The 16,035-nt window shown below is 39.0% G+C and overlaps 1 protein-coding gene across 3 annotated transcripts; it reads right to left on the bottom strand.

Moving 5' to 3' along the window:
* Positions 1-3,469: 3,469 nt before the first annotated feature.
* On the bottom strand, positions 3,470-14,477 carry LOC117440752 (gamma-glutamyl hydrolase-like). 3 transcript variants are annotated; one of them, XM_034076982.2, is made up of 14 exons: positions 14,266-14,477; positions 13,823-13,917; positions 13,633-13,734; positions 9,658-9,779; positions 9,446-9,534; positions 6,030-6,056; positions 5,693-5,801; positions 5,539-5,589; positions 5,290-5,374; positions 5,063-5,201; positions 4,334-4,440; positions 4,043-4,133; positions 3,814-3,948; positions 3,470-3,737 (listed from the first exon to the last, which is right to left on the bottom strand). In XM_034076982.2, exons 2-14 carry the CDS (start codon positions 13,835-13,837, stop codon positions 3,619-3,621), a joined length of 1,191 nt encoding a protein of 396 aa, XP_033932873.1. In that variant the 5' UTR covers positions 13,838-13,917; positions 14,266-14,477; the 3' UTR covers positions 3,470-3,618. The 3 variants fall into 3 exon arrangements, with proteins under 3 accessions (XP_033932873.1, XP_071058199.1, XP_033932874.1); XM_071202098.1 differs by lacking the exons at positions 13,823-13,917; positions 14,266-14,477 and adding exons at positions 10,419-10,532; positions 13,034-13,110 and having other exon boundaries at positions 13,633-13,721; XM_034076983.2 differs by lacking the exons at positions 13,823-13,917; positions 14,266-14,477 and adding an exon at positions 10,419-10,532 and having other exon boundaries at positions 13,633-13,717.
* Between the last annotated feature and the right edge of the window lie 1,558 nt (positions 14,478-16,035).

Genomic DNA, 16,035 nt, shown 5'->3' with positions numbered 1-16,035 from the left:
TGTGTGTGTGTGTGTGTGTGTGTGTGTGTGTGTGTGTGTGTGTGTGTGTGTGTGTGTGTGTGTGTGTGTGTGTGTGTGTGTGTGTGTGTGTGTGTGTGTGTGTGTGTGTGTGTGTGTGTGTGTGTGTGTGTGTGTGTGTGTGTGTGTGTGTGTGTGTGTGTAAGAAGTGCAGCCTTTACAAAAGAAATCTGCATTGACAGAGGCCTCCCCAACATAGTACGTGTGGTACCACATAGCGCACCCAGTGCACTCGATCTTAAAATAAACAGAAAAAAGACATGTTAGAATATTGACAAACATTTTACATCACTCATCCAGAGTAAGCAGTAATGAAGTTGTTTACATTTCATTAAGCAAGCAATGTATAGTTTTAGATCTTAGCTGTTTTCCTTTCTGTTCAGAGTCCATGCTCAGAAGTTTCTTCAACTGCTCCAGTGTCCTCCCATTGTGCAAAGACATGCAAGTTTGGTGAATTAAAGTAAACATTTATAATATCTGTTATAGAGAGTGTTCACCCAGTGATGTAGAGGTAACCAATCCAGGGTGTATCCCAGTCTTCCAGCCAAATGTTGGTCAGGAAATAAATACAACTTATTACCCATTCATTCCCATGCATCAAGGTTATTTTCATGTATATAATTGTTTTTCCTGCACAATTTAATCGGAGCTGATCACAACCTGTCATGAGTGATCCAGTCATCTCGATGAGCGTTCGGGCTGTGAATAAACGACTTGTGTTTTACTTTTAGGCTGTCTGAAGGTATGGACAGCTATCAAAGCTACTATACATCACATTAAGAACGATGTACAAATGAAAGTCGGACACAAATATATAATTTAAATGATTTATTCAAGTTTGCAATATTTTGAACAGGCATCCACACAGTCACCTACTTTGTAATGTTCGATACCTCCCTGTAAGCGTCACGATATCCACCTCTCACCCACAACCTCACATACGAGTACTGAATGTCCATCAAAGTGATCTTAGGAAGGCAGATATAGCAAAAGATGAACGTAAACGACAAACGAGGCGATCGACATGGTAAATCAACAATGGGTCCTCAATGTACACGCCCCGGATTCCTACGACGAAAATAATAGAATATCGCCAGTTGTCATGACTCACGTTATACTGCAACACCGTAACCTTAACTCTATTGCTGCTTGTTAGCTGCCTGTGTTTCGTCGTCAGTTCAACAACTAACATTGGAATCATTTTTCAACCGTCTTACTTCAGAAGGATAATTTGTAGCCCTGCAATAAAAACAAACCACTTTAACGTTATTGATTTAGTCACCTTCATTTAGCAAACACCTCAAAGGTAATTGTACTGACAGGCTTAATTAAAATATGTCTGTAATATAGGCTTACAGTACTGATATGTTGTAGCCCATCTTTTGTGAGATATGTTATGCCAAGTAAGAATTAGTGTGAAAGTTGTGTTGTGTTCCACAGCAGTAAGTTTCGGCTTGGGACAATTTTTTTCTGAGCCACTAGATGGCGGGCCAGAACACAATCAAAGGCCAGTGCCTCTTGCAAGACCTGCCCAAAGGGAGGATCGTCCTCTTTAGCCCCATTTCAGTCCCATGTTAAAAGCCACTTATATTTTAAATTGCTTCTCGTTTTGCGAGTGAAATTAAATCGCCGTCAATCACTTTTCCATGCTCGCGCCAGGGCCGGGGGAGGGGTTACAAGGCTCGCATCTTGTGCTGCATTCCCTTGCACTCGGACATTGCAGCCTTTATTTAACCAGGTGAAGCCCCTTGAGATCAAAAGATCTATTTTTCAAGGGTGACCTGCAGGACACTAGTTACACATGTAACATAAAAACAACAGAACAACAATAAGGAAGACATACAACATAATGTGCAGGGTACAGTTTACAAACTCTATTCACAGTGACAGGTACCATGAGTATCAGACAGCATGGCACCCAGCCGAGTTTCAGAGTGATGCAGGGGAACCAAAGCGCTCAGTTTTAAACATGTTTGCAGACTGTTTCAAGTTAGTGGAGCTGCTCATCTAAAAGCTTTCTTCCCTCAGACAGTCCTAGCACTTGGCACATTTAATAAAACAACATCATGAGATCTCAGGCAGTACGTACTTTTAATTCGTCCAGAGATCAGAGAGCAGATATAAAAAGGTAGTTTACCCAACATGGCTTTATAGATGACTGAGCCTCCGTACAGTTAGTGAAGGCAGACCTGCCTCGGCATACAGGGTGCAGTGATGAGTGAGTGCTTTGCAGTTAGTAACAAATCTCAGTGCGCTGTGATACGCAGCATCTAACTTGTCCAGGCAATGGGCCGGTGCATTCATATAGACCAGATCCCCAGAGTCCAGCACAGGTCAAAAGCTCACAGAGTCTTTTCCTGGCCTCAAGCGAGAAACAGGACTTGTTCCTGGAGAAGAACCCTAGCCTAACCCTCAGCTTTTTAAGCAGATTAATGACCTGAAGTTTAAAAGTAAGACAATCATCAAGCCATCTTTTTTAACGTGTGTTCTGTTCGGTTTGTGTGTTGAAAGATCTGTGCAATTTAGTCTTTTCATTCTATAGCTTATATGTATTTTTATTTATTAATGTATCCTACTACTTTTATATTCATGTTTATTTTGTGATATTGTTATTTAATTTGTGTAGTTATTTTGATTATACCTATTGTTCTATCTGTGTGCAATATAGTTATTTCATTCTGAATTGGATGCGTCTTTTTATTTATTCATATAACCTATAATTATTATATAAACAGTTTTCTCCACCAAGCTGTCAGGAGGCTGAACTCTATCCCCTCCCTCCTCTTATAATATATTTCATAACATACTCTACAGAGTTTTTTTTTCATATTTTATACTTTAACTATTCTTTAATTTTCGTCTTACTATCCAACAATTTTTTCCACACTGTACTATGAAGAAATCTTTTCATGATATTTTTGACATAATATACGATCACTACTTTCAGGTTTTTCTACCTGCAATACCGTTATTTATTTTCTATAGTATGACTTTATTATACTGACTTTATCGTATTTTTCACTAACTATATATTTCTTTTAATACATGATATTTATTCTACACACTTTACATAGTACAGGTTTGACAAAACAATACTATGACTTTTTTACATTTCTCAACATACTATACTATTTTTAAATGTTCCACATAATTTATTATTACTTAATTGCCATAATCTTTTAATTAATTAATATTTACGCATTTTATTTTTTTTACTCTTACTACAGTATACTACAACTTTTTTCATGTTCTTCAAATCAATATTTTCAAAATATATGTTATGAGTCATTATGTTTATATTTTTTTTACAAATACTACAATGACTTGTTTTCATAGATTTGGACCTACTATATTTGAACTTTTTAATATTTATTGACTTATTCAACTGTGAATCTTTTCATAAATGTGAACACACTGTTACGTTTTATGACTTTTTGTGACATACTTTACAATGACATTTGTTTTGTTACACAATATTTAATGATATTTCAAATAAGAATATTTGTAGCACACTCAATTCAATGGAATGAGCAGCAAATGCTAAATCAATCAATTCAATGATCCAGATGACACAAAGGAAAAGCACCACGCACACAAACATCAGAAAATGTACTTCTGCTCAAAGTCACTGTTCGGGGGAGAGTGAACCGGGTTGTAATTATAAATCAGCGCACTCCTCTCTTCCTTCTCGGATTCAAACGTGTGAAAGTTCTTTCTTGCTGTAAGTAGAGACAACACAATCAGAGTACAGAATCAAGATGATGTAATTAAAAAAACAAAACATAACGTTCATACCTTCATTGACAAAGAATTGAGCCATGTAGAATGTGGTCATCACTGCTGATGGAGAATGGGAAATACAAGGCCTCCTCCATTGAAACGCATTCTTCTCCGGGTGCCACTGTGTCCCATAGATCGGGTAATCGTATGCTGCCGAGAGGTAAGGGAACAGAGAAAGTATTAAATACAAAAGTTCCCTTTTGCAGTAAAGTGCACCAATACAGTGATGCTGCATTATTACTACCTTCCACTGTTGACACAAACTCTATTTCTCCATCCGTATTGGTAGAGAGAACTTTGTAAAACTTTTTCAGATCCTTATTCGTGTTATGAGACTGAAAGAAACATATAGGTTAGTCACAACGTACCCAATCAAATGAAAGCCTGCTTTCTCTTTCTCTGCTTTCTATTATTTTAGAGAAGTGACTCAAAGGAGTCAAAAAGGCTCATATTTTACCAAAACACAGCAATATAGCAGTTCTTTAGCTCTTGTATTGCACTCATTACAAATGTATTCTCCTTAGAAGTGGCGTACCAACACTGACACACTCCATCTGTGAGAGTTTTCTGTCAGTGGCTCGGACGCCAGAGCTTCCATGAGTTCAGCCGGAAAGCTTTTAAACATCCGGCTCTGCTTTGCTTCTAGAAATGGGTATAAGAAAAAGAGATATTCATATATAGATAGATATAAATATTTGTATCAAATGGTTTTCCAAAAAATAGACATACTACTGCATATACTATATCTCAAATGCATGATATTAGAGACAGGCTAAACTAGAACTGTTTTCCATATTTTTCGAAATTCACGATATTATTCCAACATAGTATACTACGACATTTTGAGACGTCATAACTTTTACCATATGTTTTTGACATATTATACTTCTAACTTTGTCATGTTTTTAGAAATTCATTTATATTATTTTTACACAATTGTTTCCATATACTGTGTTTTGAATTCATATATTTTCATCACAGTAGACTTTTCAAAATGTTTTCCACCATACCATTCCATGCTTTTTATGTTTACAATAGGATTTCAGTTTATTTGACATAATATACAATTTTTTATTTATTTTGGCATATTGTACCTTTTTTCATGAATTTGGACATACAGAAAAATATGTATTTTCACCAAATGTTTAAAGAGGTTAAACTAAAGAATGGCAGAAAAGGTTCAATGAAATAAAAAGCTGAGGCAAGACTGAATTACTAACACTGAAAGTTGAACAACATTAATAATATGCTGTAGTCGCCGTACCTTTAGTAAAGAGCAGGGGTAATGACACGCCACTTGTATTGGTACGTGTCAGTAGTTTCTCTCCACTCGTCAAAACGGTCAGCTGCTCATATCCGAGACAGGTCCCCCACACCGGAAAGTAGTCGCCTCTCTTGTTTGCCTGGAAAATCACAAAGTGTGTGCAGCATAATCACACATCTACGCACTTAAACGTAGGTACTAATATTTGTGTTTCTTTTTTTTTTTACCTCAATAGCAAGTTCATAAAAGATTTTTGAAGCTCTTTGATAACCAGATGACGTAATGTTCGCAGCTCCACCGGGGAGAAGGACCCTATCGACAGAGGAGTTATGTATATATATGGGAAATATTGTTAAGGATGTCATTTAGAATTTTTTATAAAAGTGTTCATAGAGGAATAAACAGTTTAATATAAATGAATGGGGAAAAGCCCAAACAAATCCAAATGTGTTGTAATCATATTGCTATTACTATACCCATTAATTGAGTTGAACAGTCTTTTATACTCCTCTGCTCCCTGGTTATCCCTGTAGAAATAAAAACGGGAGGTCAAACGTTTCTCTTAAAGAATATTGGAGTTGCATAAGCTCTTGGAGGATAAACATGTACAAATAAATGTTAAATGCTTACATGATAGGGACAACCCTCGCTCCCCCCGACTCCAGGAACTTTACATAGGCGGAGGCGATGTAACCTGTCGAATTTGGAGGAAGGTAACGACTGTTTTGGGCCAGTATTCCTTTTGAGGGAAAAACACAATCATTTTTAAGCAGTCGGAAAACTCCATCACAGAGTTCTAAGATGATATCTAAATCTAACGTGGAAGTGGGAGTCGTTTAGAAATAACTATCAATGCATTTACTTATTCTTTCACAATAATGCATGTCTGGATAGGACCTGCTTTCCCCAAACAAAATGTAACTTATCGTAATGTAACATTCCCATAAACAAGGCATTTATAACTTACCAATGATGGGTCTTTCATTTATCTTGGCTGAAGAATGAAAGAGAAGACATGTTAGAGAAATGCAAAAGAACAAGATCAATGGTCTTAATGTAAACCATTTTTAGTTTTAGCATTAGACTGAATATGTTTCTCTGTCATTTATTTATTCCTGGTGAGAAAAGACAGTTCATATAAATTCTTTGCTTGTATTTCTTCTTGTTCATATTTGAAATAATATAAAATTATAACTCTTAACCTGTTAAACCTTCATTTTATGAACAGAATGATTGTCCTCGACAATGACATAAAATATATTTATTTAAAAATAGTTGCTGTTCAAAAAATGCGTCTTTACAACTTCAAAAACAAACATCTGTCAGTTTAATCTAGGATGTAATTATGTTCTTTTTTAAATCTTTTTTTTTCAAATGTTGGGATTATAAATAATATGATTTCTGAGTTTATGTTCATGTTTAAATTGGACATGCAAACCACAGAGGTGGAACCCACAACATAACACAATATTAGAAAATTATTATTACACTGGATATGGCGTTCCACTAAACTTGAAGAATCTCGTTTAATTTGGCATATTACTCTCAATGAATATAAGAAAGCACTGCGTAAAGCGAGAGCAGCCTACTACTCTTCATTAATAGATGAGAATAAGAATAATGCAAGATTTCTTTTCAGCACTGTAGCCAGGCTGACAGAGAGCCACAGCTCCATTGAGCCTTCTATTCCCATAGCACTCAGTAGTAATGATTTTATGTGCTTTTTTAACGATAACATTGTTACTCTTAGAAACAAAATTAATGACCTCTTGCCTTCGACCAGTATAGTGTTATCAACAGCTCCCGGAAACGTAAGTTCTAATATTACACTAGATAGTAAACTAGAATGCTTTTCAGCCATAAACCTTGAACAATTAAATTCAATGATTCTCTCTTCTAAACCATCAACGTGCATGTTAGACCCAATTCCAACTAAGCTGTTGAAGGAAGTTTTTCCATTAATTAGCACTTCTTTATTAAAGATTATGAATATGTCTTTATTATCAGGCTATGTTCCACAATCATTCAAAGTAGCAGTGATAAAACCGCTTCTTAAAAAGCACAACCTCGATCCAGAGGTTTTAGCCAACTATAGACCTATTTCTAATCTTCCGTTCCTCTCAAAGATTATTGAGAAAGCGGTCGCAAAACAGTTGTGTGATTACTTAAAAAACAATGATTTATTTGAAGATTTTCAGTCTAGCTTTAGAACACATCATAGCACAGAGACAGCTCTGGTTAAAGTCACAAATGACATTCTAATAGCCTCAGACAAGGGACTTGTCTCTATTCTTGTTTTGCTCGATCTCAGTGCTGCATTTGATACTATCGACCATGACATCCTATTGCAAAGACTAGAGCACTTAGTTGGCATACAGGGAACTGCTTTAGGCTGGTTTAGATCCTACCTATCTGAACGCTCTCAGTTTGTACGTGTTAACGATTAATCTTCCACGCAAACCAAAGTTAGCCATGGAGTGCCACAGGGCTCAGTGCTCGGACCTATTTTATTCACATTATATATGCTTCCGTTAGGCAATATTATAAGGAATCATTCTGTAAACTTTCATTGTTATGCGGATGATACTCAACTATATTTATCAATCAAGCCTGATGAAATTAATCATCTAAATAAAATTCAAGACTGCCTCAAGGACTTAAAAACATGGATGACCTTAAACTTTTTGATGTTAAACACGACCAAAACTGAAGTTATTGTACTTGGCCCGAAGAATCTACGAAACAAACTATCTAAAGATATACTAACTATGGATGGCATTAATTTGGCCTCCAGTGAGACTGTAAGGAATCTTGGTGTTATATTTGATCAGGATTTATCCTTTAACGCCCACATAAAATCAATTTCAAGGACCGCCTACTTCCATCTACGTAACATTGCAAAAATCAGGCATATCTTGCCTCAAAACGATGCAGAGAAACTAGTCCATGCATTTGTTACTTCTAGGCTGGATTATTGTAACTCTTTATTATCAGGGAGTACCAAGAAGTCAATCAAGTCGCTTCAGCTGATTCAAAATGCTGCAGCTCGTGTACTAACCAGAGTTAGGAAAAGGGACCACATTACTCCTGTTCTGGCTGCCTTACACTGGCTCCCTATAGAACACAGGATATAAATTAAAATTCTTCTTCTCGCCTACAAAGCCCTTAATGGGCAGGCGCCATCTTACCTTAAAGAACTCATTATACCCTACTGTCCTACTAGGGCATTGCGTTCCAAGAATGCAGGGTTGTTGGTTGTTCCTCGAGTCTCTAAAAGTACAATGGGAGCCAGAGCCTTTTCTTATCAAGCTCCACATTTGTGGAATTTGTGTTCGGGCGGCAGATACCCTATCCGTTTTTAAGAGGCTGATAGTTAGGGCTGATTAGATTCAGCCCCTAGTTTTGCTGATATAGGCTTAGTTTGTCGGGGGACATCTTACTTCTTCCTTCTCTCTGTCTATACCTGTGTACTCTCATGTTCCGATTAACCCAGCTTCCCCAAATGTCTTTCTTTTTGGTGTCTATATACGCCGGGATCCGGAGTCATGGATGATCCTGCGGTCCCGTGTCCTGGATCGCGAGCCCTGGATCGCGAGTCGTGGCTGTGGTCCTGGATCATCGGTCCTGGATGGATATCCTCGTGGATTCATCTTCCTATTATACACACATGCATTTCCAAACATTTTGACTACCTATGTTGCAAATGTATTATCTTTTCAATTTACACACGGCATCTATTGCACGTCTGTCCGTCCTGGGAGAGGGATCCCTCCTCTGTTGCTCTCCCTGAGGTTTCTCCCATTTTGCCCTTAAACTGTGGGTTTTCTCCGGAAGTTTTTCCTTGTACGATGTGAGGGTCTAAGGACAGAGGGTCTAAGGATAGAGGGTGTTGTATTGTCATACTGATATTCTGTACAAACTGTGAAGACCACTGAGACAAATGTAACATTTGTGATATTGGGCTATATAAATAAAAATTGATTGACTGAGCATTACAAATATAATACAGCAAAAAGATGCATCCTGATTAAAGGCAAACAAAACTCCCCCAATAGCCAGTATGTATGAAGCACATGGATCTTACCTTTGCTCCGCTCACATCCAGCCTGATCGCTGACTAAAAGGTTGTTTATGTTGACCCCAGCAGAAACCAACTCATCATGTAACTGGCTGACCTCTCTTATGTCACAGAACAAAATCCACCTTAACTCTTTTTTTCAGGCTTCTAAACAAAAACACATTAAAAAACAGTCGAGGGAACCGGATCGTCAAATGCTAAGTCATTTCTGGGTTTTAGTTTTGACATGCTATACTTTTAGTTTTTCCCCTGTAATTCACACGGTAGTTAAAAACTAAAACAAAACATATCCACAGTATATTTACCTTTGAAGAAGCTCACATCCAGAATAGCAGGTTGGGTTGAGTGTTTAACTTTGGCAACACCCTTAATTGAATTCATCTTCCCGTTAGACCTGAGGAGAGAGGGAGATAGAGAGAGTAAAAGACATGCATTACACCCATACTTGTTCCCATGCAAAAGGCAACTTTTAGCTAAAAACCAATGTTTGAAATATAGTTTTGAACTCCATCCTTACAGCAGCTCTGCGTTGAGAACTTTGACGGTCCCATCGCTCAGCAGACTGTATGTGGCTTGGTTACATGTTCCTTTTTCAAACAGAGCGGGGTGCTTCTCTATCTCATACCAGGTTCCCATGTACTAAGGAGAAGAGAACACAGATTGTCATCAGCATCCAGACCCATTAACAAACTGGTGAATCTTGCTAGTGGAAAGAAAGGAAACATAGTGAATATTAGACTAACTTTGTCTATTTGAGCACGTAGATTTTTCCTAAATTCATCAGAAGTAACATAATAAAACAGGATGAAATGATCTATATAACCAAAGGAAGAAGTTTAAGTAAAGAAGCACATTTTAATTCAATATATAACATGTACAAAACAACATGTACAGTGGTGTATTAGTATTATATCCCGAAGTGCTACTTGTAACTATTTTTTGGCCGCTAAAATCCTCAGAATCCGGCGATTTGTCCAATACAAATCTTTTACATTGCTTTCAATTCACACAGAAGCTCCACTTCACTGATGCCCTTCTTTAAGGTCTCTCTAAACATGAGCTGTGTATGCTTGTATGGCACTTCCGTCCCGAGCAGCACACACAGAGGAAATCAGCCAGGACTGAGTCCCCAGACACTGATTCCCTGGGTTTTTTATCCCCAAATGTTCATTAACCAAAACGAAACGCAGCCGCTCAGTTTCACAGGTAATTTTAGGATACCGTCAATCACAGATTCTGGTAAGGCAATGTCCAAATTTAGATTTGAAAATCACTTACCAGCCCTGAAGATTTGTTGGCATCCTGCCGACAACGCCAAATTGTTAGGGAAACGTCTGTGTAGCAATGCAGTGGGAGTCACCGACTCAGGAAGGAGACACGGTGGAGCAGGAGCTTTTGATGTCAAACACTGGAGGTTTATTTGGAGTTACGGCCGGAGGATTCACATCACAATCACAGCAGTCACGGTCTGACTGCACGGGTGGTTGCCACGTCAATTCTGGAGAACCTCTCTCTTGTTAGCCCATTTGACTGGTGTCAAAGAGAGTAATCAACATGTCTTGATAAGATAGTTTAACCAGTTGGGCACACCGAGTCACTTGCGTCCGTCACTTATGGCCTCGAAGATGTCATACCTTGGAGTCCACAAACAACAAAGAAGGAAGTGTCCCAGTGCACCCACAACAACAGACCATCTGTGACCTAGGGTTGACCGGTCACAGAATGGGAACAATAACATTATGGCTCAAGCAGCCTATGTCCTTAAAGGAGATAAACAAACGTCAGGGTTGGTCCTGTACGTCATATCTAGGAGTCTAGGTCAATATTTCCCTAACAGTAGTCATGGACTCTGACCTGAGTTTCAACAGTCACATTAAAACAGTTACTAAATCAGCCTACTATCACCTAAAGCAGGGGTCTCCAACCTTTCTCCACCTGAGAGCTACTTTGAAAAAATGAAAGTGGCCAAGAGCTACTTGCATCGCATCGCTTACATTTATTCACATAGCACTCATCAGTTGAATTAAGCTACTTTTGTGTGAAATTGCAATACCTAAAGCTTATCTAAAATCTTAACTTCACATCAAGGTCCAAGAAAACGACAATTTCTCACATATTAATATGGACAACATAGTAAGTACATCACTGAAGATTCACATACATGTCCAAGAGCAGATTACAATGTTTTCACTTCTTATTATGGCCCACATAGTAAATACATCGCCTTAATCACCACCTTGCAAGCATCTTATGGCACGTGTAAAATAAGTGCATTCACTCTTTTTTACAGTTAGTGAGATGACTGGCGCTGCATGGAGTCTACCATAGAGGTGTATGCTGGAGTGTACCCACTTAGGTTCACTCTAATAGAGTCATTTACATGTTCATCAGTCGGTCTTGTTCTGTATTTTGATTTCATTCATGCCAGAAAAAGCTGCTTCACAAAGGGATGTAGAGCCTAATAAAGCAGACATGTTCAGTGCTGCTTGGTGAATGTTCTTATAGTTTTCTGGGTCTACACGGCTCCAGAAATGTTGTGAGTTTTGCTGAGACTTCAGCTGAACATGATTTTGGAGATTTATAACCTCCATCTCCATCTCCACAGGATTGACACTGAACAGTGCAGCCATATTTTCTTCTTCTTCGTGTTGACATGAAATTATAAACCATAATTAATCAATTGTATAGGTCTAGCCTCCCTATATCTGTGTGTGACATTTGTCCATCCTCAAAAACAAAAAACTAATACTTCTGCAGTCTAGCTGCAGCTTCTAGCAACGGTCTTCTGTTAAAGAAAGGACACTGAATGTCTTGAATGAGGCATCACACACAGGACTTGAGTCTGAACACAGCAGACAACAGGAGTATTTACAACAGCATTATAAAAACAAAAATAGTGCATGTGGGTGCACACTTACATTCTCTGTTTTACTGTGACATGAATCCCATGAATGTATGAGATTAAGTTAGCTTCATCTTCTCAATCAGTGATTAAGTGAATAATAAAGTTTCTACCGGGTCACTGTCAGCCTGTCACTCTTATTAGTAGTTATTTTTCAGGGGGGGGCGGGGTTTGGAGGAACGGAGAGGAGACGGTGATTGCGGAAGCTTTCCTCCTGCCTTCACAAACTTTACACACGTATTTATCAACTGAAAATAGCAAGAGGACATTCATACTCTGCAATCCAAGACTTGATTAAATCCACCAAAAACCTGACATTACGATAACGAGTGTTTTTCAAAAACTCAAATCCCTCCCTGTGTGTCTCTGAGCCGCAGCGACGCGGCCTGATTCAGAGCGGGTCATTCTGCCGTTGGTTCTGATTGGTGCTGCTGGAGAAAGCAGACTGCTCCATGTGTGTTGTCGCTGTGCCGCTGTCACATCTGCTCCTTGATCTCTGCGTCACGGACCAATTTTATATTTGTGTGACAGAAACAATTCTAAAATAAAAACACTTTATTGTCCGGCCGCGGCCGAAAAATCAAGAAGCAACGTTACTACGTTATAATCGATAATCGAGCGGCGAGCTACTGAAAAGCTGCCCGCGAGCTACCGGTAGCTCGCGATCGACGTGTTGGAGACCCCTCACCTAAAGAACATATCTAGGATTAAAAGACTAATGTCACAGCAGGATTTGGAAAAACTTGTCCATGCTTTTATCTTCAGTAGACTGGACTACTGCAATGGTGTCTTCACAGGTCTCAGTAAAACATCTATTAGAAAGCTGCAGCTGATTCAGAACGCCGCTGCTCGAGTCCTCACTGACACTAAGAAAGTGGATCACATCACTCCTGTTCTGAAGTCTTTACACTGGCTTCCTGTGTGCCAAAGAATAGATTTCAAAATACTGCTGCTGGTTTATAAAGCACTGAATGGTTTAGGCCCAAAATACATTTCTGCTAAAGGACGAAGCATCCAGATCTCCCAGGTCTTCAGGGACTGGTCAGCTTTCTGTCCCCAGAGTCAGAACTAAACATGGAGAAGCAGCGTTCAGTTATTATGCTCCAAATATCTGGAACAAACTCCCAGAAACCTGCAGGTCCGCTGCAACTCTGACTACTTTTAAATCCAGGCTGAAGACTTTTCTTTTTATCACTGCTTTTAATTGAACTATTCACATCTTAAACTGCACTGTAACTTTTATCCATGTATTTTTTCTTTTAATAGCTTTTCTTTTTAATGACTGATTTTAAATGCCATTTTCTTAATGTCTTTCATTTTTTGTAAAGCACTTTGAATTGCCTTGTGTTGAAAAGTGCTATATAAATAAACTTGCCTTGCCTTGCCTTTCTAAGTATACAACTGGGCAAGTTTCATGGTAATATCAAACATTTAAAAATGTACTCCTAGGCAGCTGTAGTGAATCCCATTATTGACTCAATAGGACACTAAAACTACCTATGATATAATAATAATACTGTAAATACTCTGCACAAATGGACCAGTTTAAACACGTCAATAAAAGCAGAAATCTACATCATTTTATTTTACCTTGGCAACGTTGAAGTCCTGTTGAACCGGAGGACGGGGGCACTTTCCGAAGTGCAGCGACTGGTCCTCGGCTGCAGCAGCCAGGAGGAGCACAAACAGCATCTTCACAGCCAAATAACATGACATGGTTAAACTAGGTCAACTATTTGGTTATAAACCAAACAAAAGAAAACAATAAAGGTGACAGTACCTGGAATGCCTTCATGTCAACCTGAAGAAATCACCTTCCACTGCTGCTGTATCTACACAAACCTACTTTTGGAGGTTGTTTATTCCATGCGAGACCTTTGGAAGGAAAACATGTTTGAAGAGCATCACAGTTTTGTTTACACAACCTGTAACCTTGGAGCAAAACTAAGCTCACCGGCAGCTACTGAGCCTTTACCATATTCATTGGAACAAACAGAAATCTAAAAGAACAACGTTTTTTGGCCTCAGCCTCCGATCTTTGTCCAATTGCTTAGGGGACAAGGATCATGGGCTATTGGCACCTTTTTGGCAAAGTCCTTGGTTTTAAATGAACACCTGCAACATGGAAGACATACTAAACTTCTCAAAAAATGTAATGCGGCTAAACTGGGTCCAGCTTTTTGGTAAAAACACAGAATGAAAGAGATAAAACCTTTACAGTACCTGGGATCCCTTCGTGTGAAATGGCCAAACGCTCCCTCTTCTTATTCCTACTTGTTTCTCTCACACAGAATATGCCATTTAACATACATTTCCTGTTTTTTCTTGACAGCGGGTACAACCGGTTAAACTAAACGGTTACATTCTTTTGAGGGTTTAGCTCCTTTTGGCCCAATCCCAAACCACTCCCTCGACCCTACCCCTCCGTAACGGAGTGAACTCCGTCTGTAGCCACACTCGCAGCTCAACGAGGCTCCTCCTGTCAGATGGAGGGAGTACATACAGCAGCCAGCTTTGGGACGGCCTCCCCTCTCTCCGGCAGAAACAGGAAATGCCCTAACTGTATGTAACAACGGTTTCAAATCAGCATCTCTTAGACAAAAAGTTTAAATTAATAACTCAAATAAAACTCCAAACATCTTTCATTGTGTTTCAAAGCTCTTTTAGTTTTAAACCTGATGTTTATAAGCTTCTTAGTTTTTGTAACGGTCTGTAAATATACACAACTTTATAATAAAATGCACACATTTACCTTTTTCTAGACTAAGTTAAAAACATATGAGGTCATCATGAGGTTGTTAACATCGCAGTTTATCAGTGGATGTTTGCTGGAACTACTTGTAAACAGCGTGTTTCCTGACGGACACACACAGCGTGACTCCGGTCAGGTAGAGACCGGTCTCAAGTCAGCACCGCTGCAGACTCGCTGTTTGAGGGCTTGATAGCCCACTCCCGTTGCTTTGGAACAGCCCTCTATATGGCGGACCCTCCGCGTGAACGCGCAAACGGAGGGGTAGGGTGTAGGGGGCGGTTTGGGAATGGGCCTAAATCACCAGCTGAAATCCACCAGATTGTAGGAATAGTTTGGTTGTTTACAGGAAGTCTTACCTTCTAAAAGGGTTGTTTTTAAAACACATTTTCTATGGCAGGGGTGGGGAACCTCCGGCCTCCGGGCCGTATACGGCCCGCGAGACAATTTGGTACGGCCCTCGAGGTAATTTATAAACACACGCAAAAAATAAAAAAATGAAAGAAATCTAGACCGCAAAAAAATTAAACAAGCGAGTGCCTGTTTTTCCTGGCCAAGGTCAGGGTCCATGAACACAACACGAGCCTAACGTGTCATCACGTGGTATATGTCTCGACTGACAGGGGTGCAGTTCTGACGGAGAGCACCAGAACGCCACTTCAGAAATTGCAGTACCGATAAGTCCATACACATGCCGCAGTTTCTGCGTGTCTGTGTCTTTAGTTGAAAGCCCAGTGGCGATCTGCTCATCTGTCATACAGTCAATAACTGTGTTGTTATCATTAGCATCTGGTTAGCTAGCTATGCTAATGAATATAAGAAGCTTTGTCTACAACCAGTGAGGTAAAGGCACATCTTTATATGATCATTATAGTTATAAAAAAAATAAGAGAATAAAGTAAACAGGTATAAAATACTATATGACAGTTATTAATAAAGAAGAATACAGTTTGAAAGGGGAGTGATTTGTCAAATATCCATAAATTAAAAGAAAATCTGCTTACAGTTGTGTTTGGGTGTTGAGAGATGTGTCCATAGATCTCCTAATGTTGCTCTCAAAGTGCACCAGATTGATGGTTTTAACTTCAACATTTAAAAAAAAAATCTTCCCAGGGGAGCACGCGGGGGACCCCCGTAGAGGAGGTTAGGTCCCCCCCCCCACTTAAATCATGTCCACATGGATAGGAAACTAAATACATTTGCACACATCTTGTGTCCATATCTTTCTGTTTGGTGGTCACGCC

The sequence above is a fragment of the Pseudochaenichthys georgianus genome, unplaced genomic scaffold, assembly GCF_902827115.2.
Source record: "Pseudochaenichthys georgianus unplaced genomic scaffold, fPseGeo1.2 scaffold_1173_arrow_ctg1, whole genome shotgun sequence".
NCBI classification, from domain to species: domain Eukaryota; kingdom Metazoa; phylum Chordata; class Actinopteri; order Perciformes; family Channichthyidae; genus Pseudochaenichthys; species Pseudochaenichthys georgianus.
This window is presented reverse-complemented; position numbering and strand designations above follow the sequence as displayed.